General features: G+C 52.2%; 7 protein-coding genes across 7 annotated transcripts; 1 reads left to right on the forward strand and 6 right to left on the reverse strand.

Moving 5' to 3' along the window:
* Positions 1 to 1,850: 1,850 nt before the first annotated feature.
* On the reverse strand, positions 1,851 to 2,694 carry PtrM4_082320 (uncharacterized protein; the record flags this gene model as incomplete). Its single annotated transcript, XM_066106530.1, has 3 exons — positions 1,851 to 1,855; positions 1,887 to 2,240; positions 2,637 to 2,694. 3 exons carry the CDS (start codon positions 2,692 to 2,694, stop codon positions 1,851 to 1,853), a joined length of 417 nt encoding a protein of 138 aa, XP_065963468.1.
* A 962-nt stretch (positions 2,695 to 3,656) lies between these two features.
* PtrM4_082330 (uncharacterized protein) lies at positions 3,657 to 4,904 on the reverse strand (the record flags this gene model as incomplete). The annotated part of the gene is made up of 1 exon (XM_066106531.1): positions 3,657 to 4,904. The coding sequence occupies one exon, from the start codon at positions 4,902 to 4,904 to the stop codon at positions 3,657 to 3,659; it is 1,248 nt and encodes a 415-aa protein (XP_065963469.1).
* Positions 4,905 to 4,973: 69 nt separating this feature from the next.
* Positions 4,974 to 5,573, reverse strand: PtrM4_082340 (uncharacterized protein; the record flags this gene model as incomplete). The annotated part of the gene is made up of 3 exons (XM_001938425.2): positions 4,974 to 5,155; positions 5,203 to 5,343; positions 5,468 to 5,573. The coding sequence occupies 3 exons, from the start codon at positions 5,571 to 5,573 to the stop codon at positions 4,974 to 4,976; spliced, it is 429 nt and encodes a 142-aa protein (XP_001938460.2).
* A 944-nt stretch (positions 5,574 to 6,517) lies between these two features.
* Positions 6,518 to 8,431, reverse strand: PtrM4_082350 (uncharacterized protein; the record flags this gene model as incomplete). Its single annotated transcript, XM_066106532.1, has 1 exon — positions 6,518 to 8,431. The coding sequence occupies one exon, from the start codon at positions 8,429 to 8,431 to the stop codon at positions 6,518 to 6,520; it is 1,914 nt and encodes a 637-aa protein (XP_065963470.1).
* A 1,264-nt stretch (positions 8,432 to 9,695) lies between these two features.
* PtrM4_082360 (uncharacterized protein) lies at positions 9,696 to 10,097 on the forward strand (the record flags this gene model as incomplete). The annotated part of the gene is made up of 1 exon (XM_001940424.2): positions 9,696 to 10,097. One exon carries the CDS (start codon positions 9,696 to 9,698, stop codon positions 10,095 to 10,097), a length of 402 nt encoding a protein of 133 aa, XP_001940459.2.
* Positions 10,098 to 10,534: 437 nt separating this feature from the next.
* PtrM4_082370 (uncharacterized protein) lies at positions 10,535 to 12,368 on the reverse strand (the record flags this gene model as incomplete). Its single annotated transcript, XM_001940423.1, has 2 exons — positions 10,535 to 12,124; positions 12,195 to 12,368. The coding sequence occupies 2 exons, from the start codon at positions 12,366 to 12,368 to the stop codon at positions 10,535 to 10,537; spliced, it is 1,764 nt and encodes a 587-aa protein (XP_001940458.1).
* A 729-nt stretch (positions 12,369 to 13,097) lies between these two features.
* PtrM4_082380 (UDP-glucose pyrophosphorylase) lies at positions 13,098 to 15,256 on the reverse strand (the record flags this gene model as incomplete). Its single annotated transcript, XM_001940422.2, has 3 exons — positions 13,098 to 14,465; positions 14,638 to 14,733; positions 15,149 to 15,256. The coding sequence occupies 3 exons, from the start codon at positions 15,254 to 15,256 to the stop codon at positions 13,098 to 13,100; spliced, it is 1,572 nt and encodes a 523-aa protein (XP_001940457.2).
* Between the last annotated feature and the right edge of the window lie 869 nt (positions 15,257 to 16,125).

Raw genomic sequence — 16,125 nt, forward strand, 5'->3', positions numbered from 1 at the left:
CTTGTTGTTGACCGCTTATCAGCGGTTTGGTTTTGATGTTTGCCTTGCCTCGCCATGTCTGATCTTGGATTGCGGGTGCTCCGGTGCTGTAGTTACGCCTGATAGTGGAGTTCACAAACTCAGATAAGTGTGCGGTCACGTGACATGTTGTTATCGTATCCAGATTAAGCTGATGTGCGCAATATACTGTGGAATGTGCAATGCGGGCGGTGCGACGTTCATATACACATAAGAATGGTTGATCACCTGTAGGGGCGTGTGGGCGCAGGGTGGAGTTCCCCGCTCGGGGTAATCAGGCCCCCACTTGAGATGAAATCGCACTAGTACCGACATACGTCTTCCACCGTTATCGCTTCTCCAGGTGTATCTATAACTATAGCTCTAGGCAGAAACTTTCTCACACTGAACATTGGTATATGCATTCATCTTAAAAGTTTAGCCAACACGCTATACAAGACATTATATGTAAATCCCACGTCGTATAAACCTTCAATCATTCACCGGCGCAAAATCCCCTAACAAAGCCATACAGCCGCGCCGGTAACACTGAACTTGTCGAGACGCGGTGAGAGCCTTCACTAGTATTCACGGTGAATCAGGCTTCCCGTGCTCTGATTGGCCAGGCACTGATTAGTCAGCTGCTCCGTGCGCGCACCATAGATATTCTCCCTTCTCCCGTAGCTCCAATACAACAAGTTCACACACATTTTCTCCACCTCCATCAGAACTAGCTCCTTGAGAGCATGAACTAGCACCAGCATCAAATAGACATCTAGATCTTCTCGACCGAGCCATAATCATCTCCAAACACTGCTCCTCACTATGCCTACCTACTCACTCCTCACTCCTCGTCATCTAAGTCCCTGACTAAGCGACACAATACCCAACTCTATACTAAACTTCCAACTTTATCATCGCCCACAAGAAACTGATTTTTATCACATCTAGCCTATTAAGCATGCCAGCCATCTCGATCAACTGCGCAAGACAAAATGAGTCTCACAATCTGTACAAGGGAAATGGCAAAGGTTATTTGATTGGAATGAACCGCTCGTTTCGTCTTGTTTCCTGTCCTTGCTCCTCGCTACTACTATCACTTGTTTTTACTGGAGAACCTAATACGATTGCATATGCTAGTTTGTTATTTCTCTTACACACGTTCTGATAAGGGCACTTGAGTTGACACGGTTATACGCTATATTTTACTAACATACCTCACGGGCGAGCCGCCACTTTTTGCCAAGCCCCCACCAAACTCCACCCTATTCTGGCGCATAACAGCCCACTTTGGCCCTATATAGTATAATACAACACAAGATATTATTCAGAGTCTACTTCTACTGCTTGCTTACACGTACGCGCGTTATGTCCGGTCTGATTGCACCGTCCACACCGTCTTTAAGTTGGCTCACCTCCTTCAGCGCGCACCCACGTCTTTAGCTTCTTCCTATTACTACGCGCCCTAAACTCCTTTAAAGCAGTTAGACGAGCCCCATCCTTAACTGCTAAGGTCCCACCTGCCTAAATCCACTTCCTTTTATACAATCTACGTCGCGTAGCAGCCTTATTTGCCGCTCGAAGCTCTGCGATCTCCTTTTACGCCAACACTAGCTTGTGCGCGATAATCGCTGCCCCCTTTAAGACCTTCTTAAAGGCCTCTACTATAGACGTTGGTGAGCTATCTATATGCCTCTGAATCCTCGCCTTTACAAGCGTTGATTGTGACCCTAATTTAAGGGTATTACTTGGGGTTTGCGACTGCCAGGGCTCGTTGTTAATAGGTAGTAGTAGTGATAGAGTACGCAACTAGACGTCAAGGGCTGTTATAACCCGTTCTAGGTTAAATAGGACTAATCTAGCGCCTCGAAACCCTCTTTGGATATTACTAGGAGTAATTGCTGCATTGTAGGCACGTATAAAGCATAGTAAGAACTCAAGCTTTGTAATGTAGGTGATCCGGTTACGCATAAGATCCTCAGCTTGGCGCCCGTACGCCGTCTTTAAAGGCGAGAAACACCCTACATCAAGAGGCTGTAGTAGGTGCGACGAGTGAGGAGGCATGCAGATAGTGATAATCTTGTTCTCCTTGCAGTATTGCTGGAATTCGAGCGAGTCGTGGCTCTTATAGCCGTCGATAACGAGCAGTCGATGAGCGCCTATAACCCTCCTCTTTGTATGCTCGTTAAAGTGCTTTAACCACTGCAGGCTAAGCTTATTTGTTGTCCAGCCGTTCTCAGAGACTGCAATAACCTAGTCGTGCGGCGTGCTGCCCTCCTTATACTAGGCAGAGAGGTGGTACTTGCCCTAGAAGATGATGAAGGGTAGAATAGCCCACCCTGTCGCGTTAATGCCTTAGATAACTGTTGTCCACTCTCTATTGCCTTGCTGCACTAATTTTGGCCGTCCTCGTCTCTCTAAAGCTGTAACAACCGCGCCAGTTAATATCTAGCCTATCATAAAGCCAGACTTGTCGAAGTTATACGTGTCTTCATCTAGGATGCCGTACTTAGCTTTAATGTTAGCTACTAGGCCAAACTAGCCTTGTATAATCTCAGGATCCTCGCAGAGGGCTCTCTTGTAATTATACTTGCGATTAAACTTTATTGTGAGCTCAGGGCGGCGCTTGACGAACGTACTGGGCCAGTTTAAGCTAATATAGCCTATATTGCGCTCTGCGCGCAAGGAATTGGCCATATCTGCTACAGCTGCGAGCCTAGGGGGAAACCCTCGCGCGAATAGCTCAAGTATATGCTCAACAATCACCTCCTCCTTAAGCTTAGTTAGATTCCTTGAGTTAGGCTCACAATCTACGCGTGCAGGTCGTCCAGCACATCGATCGCTCAGTGTCTTTCAAGGAACGTTGTAGATAGCTGCAGCGCGTCCTATCTTAAGTGTTGGGTCTTGTTTAATAGCGCGAAGCGCATTCTGTATCTGACGTTCGCTAGAAGATCCTGTAGGGTGTTGTTGTTGCGACATTAGAGGAGGTAGGTGTTTTGGTGGGGGCTTGGCAAAAAGTGGCGGCTCGCCCGTAGTGGCGGCTCGCCCGTGAGGTATGTTATTATATTTTAGCACTTTGATTACTCTCACCGCCGTAACTATCGTCACCATTACCCTCATCACCATTATTCACACACACCAACAAAACAACACTGCGCATCAACGTCGCCACACGACCCAAACATACAATTATCAGGTATGTACCCTACCCTACCCTACCCCACCCTACCATCCCATTCCATCTACCAATGTGAAAATAGATAAGAACGAAAGGAAAAGAAAAAGCCATCGTCGTCGCAAACAATAAAACCACGACGACGGACCACGAAAAAGAGTAACAAGGAAAAAGAAAGAATTACCCCTTTCCCATCGGATACCGAATAATAGTCCTGGTTTACGTAGGTACGTAGGTACGTACGTCTTGGAGACGCACAACACCCACCTGACTGACATGCTCAGCCACCAAAACTTCTCCTCATACTCCTCTTCCTTCCCAGCTCAACACCCTCGACCCACCACTCCCTCAACCTCCCACCTCGGCCGCCAGTTTGTAAACTCATCGTCTCGGCCGCACCGTCACCACCGACCTCACCATCAGCAGTCACCACAACCCCAAGCCTACTCCTCCCATAGCCGTGTCTCCCCACCAAGCGAGCTTTCTAAGCACCAGGCGTAACACTCCTATCCCTCCTGAGCAAGCCCCGCCCCATCTTGCCACTACCTCTGGCGGGACTAACACTGCCGTTTCCACCCACACTACCAGCGTCCGCGGGGATAAAACTACTCCGTATAACCACCATACCCTTGCCGACACCCACATTCTGCTCACTACCGGAGCCTTGATCGGAAATGGTAAACTGTGCCTCTCCCAACTCCTCGTCTCGACCGAAACTGCGGTGGTCTTTGACGACGACGCGGAAGAAGGCATCGGCCGTGCAGGTCGTCTTGAAAGATTCGGAGACGGGGTCAAAGGTGACGGAGCCTTGGGGTGCTTTGATGTGGTCAGTTTTGTGAAGTTCCTTTTTCGCGAGCGAGATGTGCACGCGGAGGTTGGTGTTGGGCGGGAAGCCGTCGGCGGCGAGGACGGTGATGTTTGCTGTGCCTTGTTCGGCAGCGCTGCCGTTGCTGGCGTCGCCGAAGCGACTGTGGAGGCTGGAGGCGCCCCAGCTGCGGTGGCGGTTGTGGTGGGGTTGGGAAGTAGAGTCGCGGTTGGGAGGTGTGCTTGGTTCGCCTTCGATGGAGATGACGGGGGTGTCGGCCGAGGGGCGGTCAGCAGTCGGAGGTCGTTCGAGCTCTTCTTCTGTTGGGGCTTCGCCGCGAGACTTTCTGCGCTTGAAGCCGCGACCGAGGAAAGTTCCGGCGCGAACTACGTTGCCGCCTACGAATGCAGCGCCCTTACCAACGCCCTTAACGGGAGCTCCGAGAACTTTTCCTGGGACGGCAAAGGTGCCGGAGAAGGTACTTGAGCCCTGTCGGGAGCGTACAACGTAGTCTGGCTTGAACAACATGCGTAGACGGATCGCGCCAGACTTGCCATCCAGGGCAAGTGTGACTTCTTGTTGTTGGAATGGCTCCAGAATCTCCAGATTGATGCTCGACTTGCCAAGGAAGTCGGCCTTGTCACCAAAGTCCCAGTCGTAGACATTAACCACAAAGTCGGCCGCGGTCCTGCTTCGTACGGGAACTTCAAAGTACTCGTTCCACGCAGGGTGGAGAGTCTTCTTCTGCGTCTTCGTCTTGTACACCTCTCTGTCGTTGAGGATGAACTTGCAGTACGGATCGGAGAAGCCGTTGCGGTCAGCAGCTGGCAGGTCCGCTGCATCAAGCACATCCACTCGCAGGGTACCCTGGTTGTTGAATGATTCACTGGGGTCGAGACGCATCTTTACAGGAATGTACTTGAGCATGACTGTGATCTTATTCTCGCGTCCCGATTTATCCTTGAGGATGAGTACGGTAGGGGTGTTCTAGATGAGTTAGCATATGTCGTCAAGTAGGCTACTGGTACTTACGAGAGATCTGCGCAAGGTGTCAATGGTATTTCCTGTAAGCTTGGCAATGACATGATCACCGTGATCCTCGCCATCCTGGTCAATGTGCTCAATGATACGAAGGGTAATCTTGGAGAAGTCGAGCTCGCGGATCATGGTGTCGCCAACTGCTCGCTGTTAGCAAATATAGTGAACACAGACTGAAATTACATACAGTCGTTGAAAGTCATCTTGTTGCTCCTGATCTTGGCACTTGTGTAGCTGGCGTATGCCATGTCGTCCATAATAACATCGACATAGCCGCCTGTTTTTGCGAACTCGCCATCAATGAGCTTGAACACAAGCAAACCAGATTCTACAAAAGTTAGCCATTGTCTAGTCAATGATACAATAAGAATACGGGCATAAGGCTGGAGGTTGGGACAACCAACTTAACCAGCCAAAACTTCCCGCATCCTCAGAATGCTCGCGTAACCTACCGTACTGCTGAAGATCATCTGGAGTAAGTCTCAACTTTTCAATCTTGGGCTTCTCCGGGATCGATTCTGCTTGCTGTAGTTCGTTCTTCTCGAGCTCCTTGGCCATATCGCGCTCGTTGGACTTGAGCGATGAAATGGTGCCTGCCGTCTCCGACCTGGCCAGGGTAGAAGCATTCGATACAACTCGCTGATGGCTGAGCTTCGATCCGTTGGAAGTTGTTCGTGCATGACCATTGGTACCCTCGTGCTTCTCTTGTTCCTCCTCCTCCTCCTCTTCGTCCTCTTCAGGGTCCCATGTCGGGTATGTGGGGTAGAAAGAGCAAGTGTAGTTGAGCACGCCCTTTGGCTGCGACTGTCCAGCGAGCCGGAGGGGTCCCGCGGTGGGCTGCTTCTGTTCGTGTTCCAGGTACTCGCCGTTTTCGTCTTGCTGAATATAGTCGCTAGCCGAAAGTTCAATGTGTCCCAATGGGCGATCCTTGCCAAGGTTTTCGTCGTCCATGACTTCCAGGGTGAGCTTTTCGCGGACGCTGTGTACAGGCACGTAAATAACTTCATCCCAGTCCGGGTCCAAGTCGTTCTTGAATACAACAGTTCGACCCTTTTCGATACCAGAGAGTAGCACGCGAACGTATGGGTCCGACTTTCCGAGAGCCTCAAGGTTGCGAAGCCCGCGAGCACTCTGGAAATGAAGCCGCATCACACCGATAGGAGTAAGATAGCCACCAGAAGTGACAGCTCCCTTGAGAGCAACCGGTTTCCAGTCGAGCTTCATCTTCACACGGCCGCTCTGTGTACCAGCGAGATTGTACCATTCGTGGCCCTTGGCCATGAGTTCCAGCATGTCGTCGAGCGTGATTTGGTAAGTACCGAGGATGGGGTCAGCCGCAAGATCGCGGTCGTCTTTGATGACCAAGCCCAGCTTTGCCTTTTTACGATCGGTGATAAGCATTTCCTTGGTCGCATCAGGCCAAATGGGCTGGTTCGTTCGCTTCATGACGCGTGATCTATGAACTTCGTGACCGTTAAGCAATAGGATGGCGTATGGACTCACTACAATACGTTAGCAAATGACCAGAATATATATCGCAGTAGCAGTGTGGAGGAATTTGACCCACATTGTCCAATCATGCTCTTGCTACCATCCATATCCTTGGCTTGCTCCACGGTGAACTTGCAGATACCAGTACGCGATTCTGGAGGCGGCTCCTTTGTGCCATCATCCAGCGTCGTACCCTCAAGAACGGGGAAGAATCGTACGTCTGCCGAAACAATACCACGCGCTCGACCTCCCGACATGACCTCAAGTTGCATATTCTCGTGGATAGCGTCCTCTTCCAGCTGCTCCAGCGCAAACGTAGCGGTACCGAGTTCCTTGTCCTTGCGGATGTCATTGTAATCAAAGATGTTAATTGTAAGCGAGTCTTTCAGCGAAGTCACAATAATGTTCACAGTCTCATTCCATCGGGGATTAGCATTTTCGTGCACAGTCTTGGTACGTCCAAGTACATTGCGGTTGTTGATAGACACAGTGGCGTATGGGTCAGGCGTTCCAGAGAACTTGTCAGGGTTCTTGAGGCCTTGGGCACCGTGGAAGTGGACTTGTAGCACACCAATAGCTTGGTCGACGGGGTTGCCGGCAAGCATCTTGGCAATCTCAATAGGGAACACGTTAGGGTCGTACATCATTGGGCCCAAATTGGCATGGATTTGCTCCATGATAAACGTCTCGAGACCGGGGATGAAGTTGATGTCGAAGCCAAAGGTTTCTCCACCAAGGGGTTTGCAGACGTAGTCAATAGTTGGGCGCTCCATGAAGGACATTTCAACTTTTTCGATATGAGGAAAGGGCAACTGCAGCTTGAACTTGAGGCGCATCAGGCCGGAAAAGGCCATGTCTTCGACGATGACGTCCAAGCCTTTGCTAACAAGGCCTTTGCCGACGCGAATCTCCAGCACGATTTTGGGGTTAATCTTGTTCTTGATCTGCCTTGCCGTGAGATCGGCGGTGTCATTGGGCGTAAAGCTAAACTTCCAGTCCATGAGGACAATGTCATCCTGTGTCTTTGGGTAGGTCTTGACGTGCTCTAACCGCGGAGGCTTTGTTCCCAGCACGAATGTCTTCATCTTCAAACTGTCGAGAAAGGCCGGGGTAGAGGTGGAGAGGACCTGGTCGACAGTGCCCACTATAGTATCACACAGAACAGGGGCATAGATGGGCCAAAACTTGACGAGGAAGCTGTTGATCCATTCCAAACTCTCCGTGTCCGTCTCCAGCTTATTCTTTGCCATTTCGCGGTTGAGGTCGTCGCGTGCATTACGGCGTACGCGACGGATCGAGGTTCGGTAGTAGGTTCCACAGACGGCGATGAAGATGATGATCCAGCCCAGGCCCCCGCCCAGGATACCAACAACCCAGGAGCTGAGACAGGCGAATATGATGATACCGGTATTGTGGTACCAGTCGCCAAAGAACTTGTCCTCTATCCGGCCCTCGAGCCATGTCTGGTGGTCAGCCAGTGAGGCCTCGTCCTCAATTGGCTCGTCGGAGCCTGGCATACCGAATCGCGGCGCCCATCCCACGCGCTCCCATCGTGCGTCGTCGTCGAGCTTCTCGGGGATGCGGCCGTTCGCTTTCGCTTCCTCTGGTGTTTCGATGGCGCCAGCTTTGGAGGGCGGGGGGAGATCGTATTGCTGAGGGCCATTGTCGTCGGCGTCGGATACGAGGGCGGTCGCATTCTTGTTCCGTTCGTGGTGGAAGCCAGGAGGAAGTCGCGCTCGTGCCTGTGCCCGCTTCTGCTCCGGACTGGCATTGGGGTCAAACTGGAAGGCGGCGCTGCCACCAGCTTGCGCCTCATTCACCAGGGCCCTCTCCGCTTGCTGTGCGGTAATGCTAGAATCGGGGTCCTTTGCAGCATCGAGCACACCTTGCTGCTTCAGCTCGGATTCACGCAATTCCGTCGCCATGTCGGCAGTGTGGAGCGCAAGTCCGGGTCGCGAGCTCTCCAGCAGCTGCGGGACAATGAAGGTGCAATCGGGCGCTCGGGATCGTCGATCAGTTATGGGGTTAGGTGTGGGAGCTTGTGGCGTAGAATTAGGGGACGAGTGAACGGCAACGTGTTGTTGTTGGGCGCAGAAACCTGCTATATGCCTGGTTAGCTCTGCCTGGCTTGACGTCGGCAGCTAAGCTTTGGCGGTACTGCATGTGTGCAGCAGCAGTTGCGTGCTACTCACCAGTACAATAGTGTCTCCGGCTGACTACGCTCTCGTAGGGCAAATTCGTCTCCACAAAACGGATTTAGGTTGAATAGTTACAAAGGAAAATAACCACAAGGAATGACTAGATTGAGTATTGTAGGGAATGGGCACACAAGCCGAACAATCAAGCTTGCTCGCTCCCACGCAATCACGGAGCTTGGGTGAGGTGTCGATGTACTGGGATTCCTCCCCGGCAATGGCCACGACCCGGCCGTGCTTTGGTCGTCACCCAGTGGCTCCTGCACTGCCTCACAACCTATGAATTGCAGTTGCAGCAATAGATTGCAATGTTACCACGGTCGGTGCAATCCGAAACTATGGATTCATTCAAGCTGCCTGACTCGTCAGCCGAGCTTCCTGCTTCCTTGTGTCATCAGCGACCGGTACATATTCCCGTGGTACATACATATCAGTATCGGCACGATTATACGACAGGGACCCCTCAAAGAGCTACTCCAACTCCGACTATGACGCTACCCACTGCAGGGGTGCGCGCATCGCGTTCCAAACTTGCGCTAGCCATTAGCGCCCTTGGCACCACCTCAGCCACCTGGGCACTTCATTCGACACGTGATGTATCCACCCGTGACATGCTCAGCGGAAAGACAAGCGACACTTGTTGCTCATATTCGACATCTTACTCAGATACGTCGCTTTTCTTTCCACAGAGCGCCGACACGAAGCTACTGCTTACTCTGCGCGAATTTACCGCTTATATAGTTATTAATAGTTGTCCAAAATGTATAAAGCTCCTTCAACCTCCACGTCCAAGGTGGTGTGCGCATTCACTCACTCAAATCCAACATACGCATCTCCATCGCCCTTTACAATTCCCGGCTTTCAACTTCGGACCCTGAAGACGGCCTAATATAATCAACCTCCACCAACGTACGCACCCACCACTACATAATATTCAAACTATCCAATCTTCAAGTCCACTTACCACAAAGTCACAGACACAAACTTCGTCACCATGCACCACGCACTCACCATCTTCAAGCTCCTCGTTACCGCGACTGCCGTCCTGGGAGGCCAATCGTTCGTGGAAAACTGCGATCAATACATCATCGAACGAGTAGATGGTAATCAGACAATACCCTGTGAGGTAGGGACTGTTCCGCCGACCGCCAACGACAAGTCGCCAATCCTTTTCGTTGGTCAAGGAGCCAGTGTGAACTACGATGGCTTCGACGACCGTCCTGATAATCAATACGTCTTCAATAACCCATACGCCGCACCGGGTTCCATCGATGTTTACGCCTCATTGGATCTAACAGACGAATATATTCACTTCAGATTTCCGAAAGGGAGGACGTGTAGGTACAATTTTCTGGAATCTGTCCATTATTTCCATTATGCGTGTAAAAGTAAATAAAGGTGTTCCTAATTAACGGGGCATCGGTAGAGTAGCTTTGGTTACTTTACTCACCGTTTCCAAATGTACATATGGCCGCGTGGCTTATCCTGGTACCCGACGCTTTCCTCCACGTCGACGTTTGTGCATCGCTGCCATGCCTAATGGAGACGCGCAAATACATCAAGAAACTTGCTTCATTACGTCCATGTGCTACCAATATCCGCCGCGCGCAGCCCAATGTAATGTGCACCAGTGGTAGCCCTGCAATCCAAACCAATCCCATAACCAACACCTGTCACTCACGCCATCATGCCGAGATCGCTCCCCACCGCTTTCTTTTCGGTCCTTGTTTCTTGCGTGTCCTGTAGCCGAGTGCGCACGCCATCGCGTTTATTTTTATCCTCAAAAGTCTTTGAGAAGCCTCATGATCTGTGCCCTGATACTGCGCACACATCTTAGTAAGAAGGTCCATTGACGACTGCATGTTTTCTGCCAGACGAGCCGCCATCTTGCACCCCAGACACATACCTGTGCGTCCGAGCTTCTCTTGTTCTCTCCCGGCTGCCGTCCCGTAATCGCCCGCGGTCTTCGTACCGAGATTTTCTATCCCGTTCACGCTCGTGCGCGTCTTCTTCGTCCCAGTCTTCCTTGACTCTATCATGGCTTCTTGTTCGCGCAGTGTCACGGTCACGCTCGCGGGGATATTCAACGTCAGTCGAGTGGCGTCGACGTGACCGGCCGCTGCTACCGCTTCCCATGTCATATGCATCTCGATCGCGCCTGTGGTGTCTGTCGCGCTCACGTTCGCGCTCCCTGACATGCGGCGCACCCTCTCGAGGCGGGCTCACAGGATGCACACTAGTCGGGCCATATCGTACACTGTGCGGGGCGGGAACTGGTCTATAGCTTGTACGTGGTGGAAGAGCCGGCCTGGGCTCATAGTATTTACGTGCCGCCTCCTGCTGAGCATGTGCGACTTGGGTGGCAAAGAGGGGTGATGTAGTTGGCCGATACACGGGTTGTGGAGAAGTTGCTTTTGAGCCTCTACCTTCTAACCGGACAGCATCATGTTGGTTTGAATATCGACGCGCCTCAGGGTAAGCGGGAAAATATCCCGACTGCGATATGGGCGGATCTTGAGATCTATGTGCGCGGAGAACAGGCGTACGGCGTCGCGAGGGCGCTTCATCGGCATCCGATTCCGACTCTGTTGTTGATAGCGAAGATTCACGTCGCGGCGCAGGTGGACGCTTGTGGGAAGGATATCGGGGACCCGGATGAGGGACGCTGGCAATGGGCGTTGCATCGTCTTCGGAATAGCTATCACTCTCGTATCGCCCTGGAACGCTCTTCTTCTTACTAGCAAATGGGTTTAGAGGGTTAAGCATATGTCTTACTCTTGACGTGACAGCCCCTCTGTGATCATATTCTGGGCGTGTGGACTCCTTGGAAACATGGCGCATAAAGGCAGGTCTTGGTCGGCCATTACGGTACAACGGGTCTTCAAAGTATTTGTATGCGCCCGTCTTCTCATCCGCAGAAGAGCCCTCACCCTCGGTTGAGGTGCGCAGTCTCGGCTCGTCTGGTACACTATCTCCCCTCGACTCGGCGTCGGCCTCCCTCTTAAGCCGGTCCGCAACATTTTCATACCACTCTTCCATGGCCTCATCAGGTTTTGATGGGAAGCATTGCTTGGGCAGAACTTTGGGGAAGATGTTGCCGGTTTCTGGATCGTGAATATCGTCTAGCTCGACAGCCCTCTGTAAGAATGGCACATGTTCTTCTGGGCCCAACAATATCTGTATTGTCTGCCATGTCACAAATCCTTGCTTCTTCAGGGCGGGAATGCTAGGAGTTGAATACCCGTCGTCGCCTGGTCCCGGCTGTAAACTGTGGAATGCACCCAGTGAGCGATATATAAATGCAACCGACGATGGCGCCGTCTCGGTGAATAAGACGTCGTAGTCACCGCCGACACTACGGTACCAAGCTGCAATCTGTGACGGCGTGAGGTCCGGCGAGTCGCTTGGCTCAAACTTCCTGCTCTATGTGTCGGTACGCATCAGCTGTCACGGCTCCAGCAGCACATGATTCCAATTACTGCTTTGAACTCACAATAACCTCTGCTATGCCCCTCAACAGGCGATCCAATTTCGGGGTTCCGGTTTTGTCCTCTTGCAAGAGATAGCCCCAGTATTGGCAGGCTTCCCGTTCTGTCGCGTCTGCATGTGCTTTCATTGCGGCGCGCTCCTCTCGCTGTTCCTGTGACTCTCTGGATTCGGCGGCCATTTCTGGGGTCGGCGGAGATGGTGGCTATCAATAGTTCCAGGCATAGGTTTAATCTCAGCTGATTGCGCGGAGCTGACGCTCGTGTATGTGCGGCGAACCCCGCGGTAGTGCAACGCGGAGTGCAGGCGTGCGCAACGCGACAGCGCCAGGAAGCCGCTGCTGTTTATACCAAGACGCCTTCGCCGCTATCAGCAGGCATCACCGTTATGCGACAGCCAGATGACTGGCCCGCTGCGCCTCTGCACTGCGCAGGACCCGGTAGCAAGGTGGGGGGGTGTTGCGAGCGGCATGGCATGCATGCATGGCTGGTGATGTCAGTTGCTCACCATGGTAGGGCCGCCGGGGTGAGCGAGCGGGAGGCGTGAGCCGTGAGGCAGCAATCAGGCACCGCTGTCTTGGAAAAACTACTCTTGGGCGCCAGAGCCTTCCAGCTAGAAAATCAAATAATCCCGCTTTCAATTTTCTGCCCTCTCCTACAAGCGAGACATCAGCCGCACCCGGGACGACGTTGAGGACAATTATGTATTTGTATTCGCCACTATGCATTTTATCTATCATGATCCGTGAACCATGCCTGGGTCAGGCCGTAATATATGCCTCCCGCCTTCGTTCCAGTCTGCTATGCTCAGGAACGTAGAAATGCAATGTTATCCCTCGTAATCCCATCGCTAGAAGACCTGTCTTCAAAAACTCATGTGAAACTGTCAAGAAAACCCCCACCACTCTCCTTTAGTGCTCAAGCAGCCTGAGCGAACCTTGCACCACGACGTTCTCGAGGATGGAACCCGGGGGAATGTCGATCGTGGAGCCTTCGGTCGCAACGATGATGACAGTACCCTTTAGGGTGACGCCACGACCGAGGTTGACCGGACCAGTAATGGTAAGATGGTCGAGCTCAACAATCTTGGGGATGGAGGGAATGCGGGCCTGGAAGCTCGAAACCTTCTTGAAGTCGCTGCCGAGCTTGATCAACGGCGCAGGGCCGAATCGGTTAGGGTCGATCACCAGCTGGCCGTGCTGCAGAGTGTAGAGATCAGACTTGACGAGCATGAGATCGGAGCAAGTCTTGACTGGCAAGAATCGCCGCCTGGGAACGTTGACACCGTGTGCGTTCTTGAAGTGCTTGATGGCAGCACCAACAGCTGTCTCGAGCTGGAGGACCGAGATGTCCGCCTCACCCTTCTTGTCAGCAGGGATGGACTTGCCGTTGGGAATGATCTCCATGGCAAGCTCATTAGCCTCGACAACACGCTTGATGGCTGCCAGGTTCATCCAGATGTTGTTGGTGTTGAAGTACTTGAACTTCTTAATTGACTTGAACTCGTTGACGTGCTCCTTGGGTACCTGAGCGATTTCGAGCAGACGGACCGAGCCCTCGTAATCGATGATGGTACCACCCTTAACGTCGGCCTTGGTCTTGTCCGTCAACTCCATGATGTACTCAGCCTTGGAGTCGACCATGTGCTGGAGGATGCGGAGATCGACGACAGCACCCAAGTTGTCAGCGTTGGAGAGGAAGATGTACTCAATGCCACGGTCCATGAGCTTGTCAATCATGCCGGTGTTGTACAGAGACTCGAAAACGTCACCGTGACCAGGGGGGTACCAGTTGGCAATGTCTGACTTGTTCTCCTTGGGTGCGGGCAGGAGCGAGTCCTTGAGGATACGGGGGTACCTCGACTGGTTGAAGGTGAGGATGTCGATGTTGTGGCCCTCGTACTTCTTGATGATGCTCGCAGTGTCGGTGTCGGTGTTGAACGAGTTCATAAGAACGAACGGTACATTGACATCATATGTGCGGTTCAGGTACTCAATCTGTCGTACTGACAGGTCCAAGAAGGACATACCATCACGGACCTCGATGACCGACTTTGGGCCAACGCAACCCATGGAGGTACCGAGACCACCATTGAGCTTGACAACTGCCAGCTTGTTCAGGTATTCAACACCCTCGGAGTTGGCCAAGTCATCGTAGTTGACCACCTGCTCAGCCTTGGGGGGAGCAATGCGATTCCAGTCAATGGCAGTGCCCTTAGCCTTGTCGTTGAGGTATCGGCGGAAGAGGGCGAAGAAGTTGTCCATTTCCGTCTCGAAGTACTGCATATACGTCAACATAACGCTCGTATTGCGTAGTGCCCCTCTTCAAGCTCCACTACCAAACATTCTGACATGTCGCTGATGCGGGTTATTAACCCCAAGCGAATGTAGTAGGATGTTTCAAGTAGTCCGCGGGGCATTGAAGAGGGACACGCTTGTCATTTTGACTGACCTTCTTCTCGGCGGGGTCGGTGACGGTGTCGGCGAGCTTGTTCAGAGCATTGCGCATTTGCGAAGCAGCGACGTTGGTTGATGTATTCTCGAAAGCCTGGAGAGAATCCATGGTTAGCAGATTGATAGTAGAAATGTGTGTATGCGAGAGGATTTGGAGTTTAAAGGCATTGTTGTTGCAATAAGACCACCCCAGAGCAGCGTGGCATAAGTGAAAGCGAAGGTGAATACAAGGTCAATGCTCTCAGAAGGACCGTGAATATTGATTTCCTGATATTGCCTGGTTCCATCGAGAAGGGCCGTGTGAATGCCATGCTTGGGCGGTGTGTTGTGCACAACAGCGAAGACACGTCTTCGTGAAGGTACCCACAGTGCCCCAACCTGGTGCTCATCAAAAGCGGTGAGAGTAATGGAACTGCAGCAATTGCATTGCCTGGTAGAATCCAAAAGGCAGTGCCATCAAGCCTTCTGTAGGCTGGAGAGGGGTATGAACAGAGAGGAAACGTACGTACCACATGGGACTGCGACTTGCCATGGTGACGCTGAGATGAGAAGCCACCTTCGCCGCCACCCTCGGCAGCGGAGGGCTTCAAGTGGGAGGGAATCGCGCGAGATGCCATTGTGTGATTGTGAAGAGAATCCAGGGGGGAGAAGTGGTGTCGAGAGCAAACAAGTGTTGGGGAGCTGGTCTCCTTATAGGCAATGGCTTGCGCTTGGCGTTCAACGTGGGGCAAATCGAGAACGAGCCTTGACCTGTAAACAACGAGCCTGGGGTTTTTGATGGGAATAGTAAAGAGACGGTGTGCATCTGGTTTTTCTATACGTGCATGCTATTGCCGCTCAGCGACCAGACAGGCAGTCTCGAGCGCAACATCTCTGCATGGCAACAGCGACACCGCCAATAGTCCTTGTCCACATGGTGAAAGCCTCCAATACTCGGGCGATATCGTAACCACCTGGCTTGGTCTATACGGTAGGCCGACTCAAAGCCACAGCTCCATGATTTTTGCTTTATCTGAGCTGTCGCTGTCCATGTCCAAAGCTGTCGTGCTATACCGACCTCGGTGTCCTTGCCCCGAAGTCTTTCCGCTCCACTTGGTCGGCCTTTGACTGAGAGCTCCCCACTGTCCCACACCCGCGCGACTCAACCGCGACTGTCGAATGAGCGTCGCAGCTACCTATCTGCTCGACCTCACGATGCACAATTGTTGAATAACTTCCTGGGAGCTATGGCGATAAATTGCAAAGCCCCTCATCTGGCCACACCACTAGCAAGGGTATGCAGTAACCCTGACGTTACGCCACCGCTTTTCCGATTTCTTTCCCAACAGACGCGCAACATCAGGGCCGAGTCTGCACTGCGCTGGCCGTGGCAAAAGCCAATACAACCTTGAGGCAAATTTACAGAGAGACTGGCCATTGGGTCTAGTTGATTCAATGTACTGACTGCCATGTTGTGTTGCAAGATTGTGGCTGCATTGGTGGTGCA

Source organism: Pyrenophora tritici-repentis, chromosome 3 (assembly GCF_003171515.1).
Source record: "Pyrenophora tritici-repentis strain M4 chromosome 3, whole genome shotgun sequence".
NCBI classification, from domain to species: Eukaryota; Fungi; Ascomycota; class Dothideomycetes; order Pleosporales; family Pleosporaceae; genus Pyrenophora; species Pyrenophora tritici-repentis.